At 30.9% G+C, this 8,500-nt stretch overlaps 1 protein-coding gene across 1 annotated transcript in view; it reads right to left on the bottom strand.

Moving 5' to 3' along the window:
- The window catches only part of LRP1B (LDL receptor related protein 1B), a 1,708,438-nt gene that overhangs the window by 138,387 nt on the left and 1,561,551 nt on the right, over positions 1–8,500 (bottom strand). The window contains exons 67-68 of the mRNA XM_011354519.1: positions 6,746–6,862; positions 1,891–1,997 (exon numbers count right to left, since the gene is read on the bottom strand). Coding sequence (XP_011352821.1) covers positions 1,891–1,997; positions 6,746–6,862 — 224 coding nt within the window. The remainder of the gene's footprint in view (positions 1–1,890; positions 1,998–6,745; positions 6,863–8,500) is intronic.

Below are 8,500 nucleotides of genomic sequence, written 5' to 3'. Positions count from 1 at the left end.
TTCTGTTTACCTTTTGTTTGTTTGTTTGTTTGTTTGCTTGCTTGCTTTTTGTCAATGCAATCTGTCATCCTAGACTTTAAAATAAAAATAGAAATCAACTTCCTATTGTTTTAGCCATCTTACTACATATAGACTGCACAAAATATCTATAAATGTGGAGAGAGTTAATTTGATTCCATAGAGTCGTTATAATGAAAATATTTAAATAGTAGAGATAAATTTAGCCATCAAAGAATTCTATGAATTTATGGTATGAAAGAAATGATGTTAATAAAGATATCTATTTTCCCATGAATAAGATTTTTGAAAAATAAGCGTTTGATTCTGTATATGTTCCTTGGACATAGAGTGAATAACATGAATGATGAAATCATAAGCCTTTAGCAATATGTTTCCATCTCTTGATGTTCATGGATTAAACAAGGTTGGTGAAAAATATTTTTTAAAGAAAACAAAACATTTTTTACGGTATGAATGAGTTTATGTGGACTGTGTTTTCCCGACTGAAGGGTGTTTAATATACTTTTTGAATAAATGAATACTAAGTAAATATGTAGCTGGATAATGTAAGAATTTAACCCCCATGCAGATTTTTTAAAATTTTGTTTTGACTTCTTTTGTGAATGGCTGTGAATAGAAATGGTATATGCTAATTTCTTCTGAGAAACCTTTGCAATCTCAAGGTTTAGGCTTTCTGGCCTTCGGGTGAGAAGTTACATGCATTTGTTTCCCAAATCCAGGCACCAGAATGTGATCAAGATAGTGAGAGAATGGAAAATTGTCCGGTCCTGATACAAATGCCTGAAGACTAGAAAACAGCTAGTTTGTTTGAGTCCTATAAATAGTAAAGAACTGTAGTGTCTCTCAATGAGGCAAGAAATCAGTTGATACTTCAGGAAGTTAGACCTGAAATATAAAAATCTCTAGTACAGTAGGGAACACTGCTTCTAGAAAAGACTACAGTCAGTGGGAGGTTCTTCTTGAGGGGTAAGTACTTATGCATGTTAACCAAAACAGCAGAGCTCCCAAGAGTCATTGTTCCCTGGAAGGAGTCATGCTGCCACTGAGCATGGGAGACTTCATTTTCGCTTCATCTTTGACTGGATTTCATTGCACAAGTGCTGTGTTCCTGATATTAACATGGAAAATCATTAATAGGAAAAATAATTAAAAGTGACTATTACTGAACTTCTCCCTGATATTGAAAAGTGAGAGCTTGGGTCATTTTAGATTTGATTGAGAAAAATATAACCATGTATCATGTATTATTTTTAAGCATCATAGAGTAATTAATAGCTATAATTCAAATACATAGATTCATAAATAATGAATTGTGTGAAGTATTATGTTATCACAACCTAAGTTTATAGAATTGTCCAGAAAAATTCTAAACTTTTTCACTTAAGCTATGTGCACATAGGCCTTATTATAAATGGATTGTGATCCATGATCTAAGCAAAGCTGAACCTGTGGTTTAACAAAAAATGACATCTTCGAGACTATATTGAAAGAGACTGGGGAGAAAAAACTGTTTAAAATGCATAAAAATATTAGTCCTGACTATAAATACTGCAGCATATTTATGAACAAATTTGCAGATGGCAAGGGCATCAGCTACAGGGAATAAGGTTTCTAAACACTCTATTCCCAGTCCAACCATTCACCACTTGAGATAAAACCGACTATAAAATTAACTGTCAATAGTAGTACAAGAGCTATTCCCTGTTCTGAGTGTGTGCAGCACAGAGCTTAGATATAATACTTAACTCAGTGCATCAGCAATAAAGTGCATTTCAGAGCTGTCCTTGTCACACTCATTGGATTGAATGATGATAATTATAAGTGTGATTCTAAAGAACTGCTTTATTTTGATTTTTCAAAGTTGCCTACCTCATCAGAGCCATCTGCGCAGTCGAAATCTCCATCACACCAAAACCTTGAAGAAACGCAGTCCCCATTTGCACAAAGAAAATCTTTCAATGTACAGGTCTGTGGCTCTGAAGACGGAAAAATAGAACAGGGTTATTCTATTATATGCAGTTGCATTTTAAAATTTATATAACTTACAACATGAGGTAGCATTAAGCAGAACCAATAAATTGTTTATGAAAAATGTTTCATGAAGCATCTATGGTACATGATACAATGATTTTTAAAATTTAAAGTCATGACTAGAAAGTGGCATTGAAGAAACAAATTGAAAAAATAAGATAAATAGCTCACTATTTAATTAAAAATACAGTAGCAAAGTAAAATAAGAGGCATAAAATCCTACCTATTATAGTATAAAAATAATCTTTTCAAGTTGTTGAAATTCTGTCATTTTATATATTTAAGTATGACATTTTGTGATTCTCTGTACTTATGGGGCTATTTAATAACTGAGGAGTGAGTCTAGCCTTTGGTTCTTGACATTTTATTATGCATTATAATGACTTATGAATTCTTCAATTTTGTCCCCAGAAACTTCAGAGTTCATAGAACAAGGATTCATGGGAGTATTATTGGACATGAGTGGGTGGATACGGGTTGAAGAGGCAGAAGGAAGTTTTTTTCTGAAAACTGCCTATTTGTTTATGCAATTGGTTGCTTATGTCCTATATAGTTTCCCTGTCATTTTAGACAATTTGATAGTTGTTGATTTAATTATGCTTTACCATATTCTACATAGGATGTAAGCCAAATATTATAACTCTATAAGTTAAGTGTTATTATTGGACCCTTTTTATTTTATTTTATTAATTTTTTAAATTATTTTTTTTTATGGTGACATTGGTTAACGAAATCCAGTGAATTTCAGCTGTACATTTTAACAGTAAGGCAACTATATATATTTACATTGTGTGTTCACCTACCATAGTTACGTTTCTTTCTGGCACCACGTATTTTTAGATGAGTAAATTAAGACACAGAGAAGATAAATAAAGAACTTATTCCAAATTACCCAGGAGGCAGAAGAGCTAATATTAAATTTAAACCTAGATGATCTGATACCAGGGCCTATACTTCTTACTTCTAGGCAATATTATTGCCTCTCATATTGCTCAGGAAGCAATAAGGGCTCACTTATTGCAGATATTAACATTAAATCTCTGAGAAGTCAAGTTACCTGTTCAAAGCACATGACTACCAATGTCTATTTATTTCACTTACTACTAGTAAAAGAGAATCCTTTTTCTCTTATTATTCCTTCATATGAAAGCTATTTTACCTCCTTCATATGGACTGGTCACTTCCTTTGATACTAAAGAAGATGAAAACATACAGTCTCATAATTAAAAAGCTTTGGAAGCCATCTTGCACAAAATCGAAGAAACTAAGTTCAGAATATAAAAGTGATTTTCGAAGTTGTATTGTTAGTGGTGGAGCAGAAAGGTTTACAGACTCTAATTTCTCCACTGAGAATACTATCATAAACTCTTGGTGATAAGTTCAAAAGTTATATGAATGTGAGTATACACATCTGAGGAGAATTTTTAGAATACAATTAATATAACTGACAGGCTATACAAATAATTCTCTAATATAAATCGGTGTGAAAGTACTAGAAATTCAAATAAGTTCAGACACAGCTTTTCTCTCTACTCACATCTTAATCTAGTTGATCAAATTATTTGGCACTTTTAAATCAAGTAGATTGTTAGTTCTTGATGTGAAGATATAAAGAAATTTTTTGTACATCAATTACTCAAGAGTATATGCCATACATATTATATTTATTGATAATTAAGATAGTAAGGATGTTGAGATTTTTTCAAATATTTCCAAACATTTGATTTGTATTACAAAGTAACTCTAATAACAATGACATTTTCTTGTTTTTAAGAGTAGAAATTATTACAAAGGCACAGTGTCCCTGCTGAACATTTAACAAGGGAAATAATCAGCAGATGATGGTGAAATAATGGACTAATTATCTTATGTAATTATAAAAAAGTACAAATCATTTTAAATTTAAAACATCACTCGCTACTATTTAGATTATTCCCATATCTGTACTGAAATGTTTCCAACACAATTTAAAAAAATAAATTTATTAAATCGGATTCATAAACAAATAAGTCCAAAAACTATTTAAAAATATATATTGCTGATATATATATGTGTCAGGCACTGTGGTAGGCTCTGGAACATAGTTCTACACACTACACTATCTCCAGATACTTAAGAACTCAAGATAAATGTGATAAAGAAATAAATGAGGCAATGGAATGCAAGAAAGTATTGGGTGATGAAATGTGCTGATGTAAAAAAAAATGTTGCTGTTGCTTTTTAACTATAAGGTTGATTCACTATCTCTGTTAAGTATGTTTTACTACTTAATATTAACAAGAATTAAAATGTGAACCCAAATGCATACCATTGACTAATGATATTTATGAAATAAGATAATAACATACCACTGCCCTTTTGGTATACTGCTGTTATCTATCTATATCTCTCTATATATTATAATTATACACATGATTGTGTCATATAATATATAGTTACAATTACAATATATACATTATAATTATGTATATAAAATTACAATTGCTTTAGTATAGTTATATACATATAATTCTAATAGTTTCAGTAGATAACAAGAAATTGAAAATATCTTGAGAGCATTTTAATAAAGCAACAGTATTTTTTCTAACGCTGACTTCCATTTGACTAATCTCTTGGTACTCCCTATAGATATATTATAGTCTTTTCTCATTCTTCATAGACTCAGCTCCTGTCAATGTAGAACTGTTGGTGTTTTCAATGTTTAAAACTTCTTATTTCTCCTGGCCTATTCAAGATGGTATCTTCAAACACCACTTTTTATCTAGATCCTTTAATCCTCCTCTTACATATTCTTACATGTTTAACATCTTCCCAACTCTGATACTTGTCCAGTGTATGTTTTCTTTTCTTCCATGTCACTACTCTAATGTACTGCATTCTTGTTCACCGTCATCCCTACTCTGAAAATTCATCAATATTACTTATCTTAGGCCATAAGATCAAAGTAAATAAGATCTAAAAAGAGCCACACATATTTAGGCATTTTATATTGCCATGTTTGATATTACAGTCGCTTTCCTTGTTTTCTCTTACGGGCTCTGTGGCTATAGTGATTTATCATGAAGTTTCCATGGTGACAAGTGAGAGGCAGTGTTCCTTCTTTTTGCTTTCTTGAATCAAAGGCTGACTTTTAGAAGATGTCAGCAAAACGATACTCGGCCATTTAGGAAGCCCCAGCAGACTCAGAAGCAGGCTAGCTTGACCTTTCATTCTTCTCCTTTTCTTATTACAGCAGTGACCTAACTTCTCACACAATTTCAGCTACCACTTAAAGTTTTCTAAGATATAAGTCTCAAATGTTATCTTCTCATCTAGCCTCACTTACTCTCAATATCCTTCAGTCACAGGGTATTTCCTCTCAGATACTTTATTGATAATTAACACTAAATGTATCTAAGACTAAGTAGTTATTTGTATACAAATAAATTAAATAGAAAGTATATATATAAGTCTCTTTTTTATGTTTACTTTTCCTACCACTCTCATCCCATTAGATTTTTATTTCACTGGACAAAATATGAGAACTTGCTATTTAAAGTTTTTAAAAATTACTGATTAAAGGAATCTAGAACACTCTAATGACTCTGCAATGTTCTTTACCTTTCAAAAGAGTGTGATCAGTTAGGAGCTATCTATGTGAAGAAGGAATATTAATAGTTCTATCTTCAGAGTATTCCATAATCATAATGACCCAGAGATTTCATACTTCATGTACCTGACCCTCGAACATTAGCCAGATTGTTTTGAGAGTATCCAAAACATTAGTTGATATTTTGCAAACTGAATATCCTATTGGTTTATTATAGCTGTAACATTATTATTTGCTTTTACATACTATATCATTGTGCTTTAATATAAGAATTCCTATTTTGTCTCCTGTGCCTTGGGGAATGGATGTTCTTAGCCTAGCTTATAAAAGTAGACATTATTGTTTTCATCAAATCCTTTTTGAAATGTAAATATTTAATAAATGGAATTTAATTGTCTTGTTTTAAACATGCTTATATTGTTTTCTTTGTTTAAACAACAGAGTATGAAAGTGCCAGTAAGAAATATACTCAAAAATTAATGCTAGAATATATAGTGTCATCTTTTTGCCTATTCTCAAACTTTTTAGAAAATAAATTTGTTAAATAATTATTATTTTTAAATTTATTACATAAAAATGCAGGAGGCAGATAATGATAATAGTGTAATTCTATTTTTCAGAGAAAAGCATCCTAAATAAATATGGTGTTCACTAGTCCAGAGAGAATAAATGATATTTCACTGAAAGAAGCACATAGGTGAATTTGTAGTGTAAAAGAATTTGAGACTGAAATAAAATGAATACCATCCATTTAAAAATGATATGTTTTGTACTGTCCCCACATCATTCAGCTCTTTATGTGAACTTGTATCAAGGGCTTTCTCCATTGCATACTAATAGGTTGTATTAAAACTCGTGATACTTTCATACCAATTCTGATAACTGTAAGAAAATAATTCCCAGGATGAGCATTTTAATAATTCCACCATTTAAGATTCAGGTCAATTTAGTCTGAATATTCTTGTTCAAATGAGAATGTGTGTATTAAAATGTGAGCTGCAGGACAGATAGGTTTATATTCGTACTTTAACTGAACTAAAAATTGCTATCTTGCTTATTGAAAAGACTGCCAGCTCTCAACATTCTTAAGAAAGAGTTACTTACTACAGTTTTCTTCATCTGAATTATCACTGCAGTCATTTTGGCTATCACACCTCCAGTGATCGGGAATACAGTTGTTGTTTTTACACTGGAATTCATGAGGTCCGCAAGTTTTTTTATCTGTAATAACAAGAAACAGAGTTTGCAACATTGATTTCCACAAAAACATTATTTTCAATATCCTCACTGCCATACCAAATCTGGGGCGTATGACATTTCCTCAGACCTTAATTAAATTACTAACTGACAAGCATCCTTAGGAAAATTGAAGGCAAATACTGAATAAAGTTCACCTGTCTTTTGGTCATGATTTTAAAGCAAGCTAATTACAAAGTAATTGATTGGACCACCCATACAAAGTCAGCACAAATCAATCAATTAAAAAAAAAAAAAATCAAAATTATCCCAAACTACTCTTTTCTGTAGGACACTTCCTCCCTAAGCCACATTCTATTTATGCTATAAAGCAGCAAACAGAAATGGTTATTAATCAAACTCTGAACTTGTCATCTTGTTTCCCTCCCTAAGAAGCTCTTACTCATAATCTACCTATACTCAGCTGCTCTAAATTTATAAAGTATAATAATGCATAACATGTATGGACCTTGACAATTAACAAAGCACCATCTCACTTGAACTTCTAAACAATCTCACTGAGTACCAGAAGAGGTATTGACTAGCTCTTCACTTTATAAATGACAAAACAGAAACTCTTAGAAGTTTAGAAACTTGATAAATTTGCTACCATTAAATGGCTCAGCCAATAAAACAAACAAACAAACAAACAAACAAACAAAAATAACTGTGCTTTTACTCCTGATTTAGTGCTCTTTACAACAAATCTAACTGTGTCCATATGAGCCAGAATTAGAATTCATGCAATAAAAATTTATTTTAAGTTTAGGTCATATATTTTAAAATTTATTTGAGTAATATATAACTGTATATAGTCTAAAGTAGTGCTTTTTAAACTTCAATGTGCATACTTATAAATCACTTGGGAGTTTTGCTAAAATGGAGATTGTGATTGAGTAGATCTGAATTTCTAACAAGCTCTCTAGTGATAACTTTGTCCTTGGTCTATGAAACACACCAAGTAGCAAGAGTTTAAAGCATCAAAATGGTATAAAGTCAATAACATAAAAATAATAAAATTACACATGTCAATATACAATTTAAGACACATTTATTTTCCTTTCTTATACTTAGATTGACCACTTATTCTCAGCCATATTAGAGATGAACAGTGAAGTGTTTAACAATTCAAACTGGCAAAATAAAGGAGAACGTAAACTGTTTGGTGGTGGTTGCTATACTTTACCTCAAAATGCATCTTAAAAAAATTCAGATTCGAATAGATTATAAAAGCAAAAGTGATTTAGGTATAATTATGAAAATTAAATGAACATCTATTAATAACCCAGCCTACCTATTAGCTAAGTGTTTCCATAAACATGATCACACTTAATGTTCATAATATCCCTAAGAAGTATTATTTCATTCATTTAAATAAATAAGAAACATGTCTCAAAGACTCTAAGTTATTTTTTCCCATTGTACGAAGGTATTAAATGGCAAAGGAGAAATTGATATCCATATCTTACTCCAGAAACATTTTACATTTCTGTAGAAATTCTCATGACAGACTTAAAATATATTTTTCTACTAAATAAATAAATAGATGATAGTTGATAGGTAGTTAGATAGATAGATGATAGATGATAAATAGATGATAAATAGATAGATAGATAGATAGAT

Source organism: Pteropus vampyrus, unplaced genomic scaffold, assembly GCF_000151845.1.
Source record: "Pteropus vampyrus isolate Shadow unplaced genomic scaffold, Pvam_2.0 Scaffold17, whole genome shotgun sequence".
NCBI classification, from domain to species: Eukaryota; Metazoa; Chordata; class Mammalia; order Chiroptera; family Pteropodidae; genus Pteropus; species Pteropus vampyrus.
Note: the sequence above shows the minus strand (reverse complement) of the source record. Positions and strands in the feature narration are given on the sequence as shown.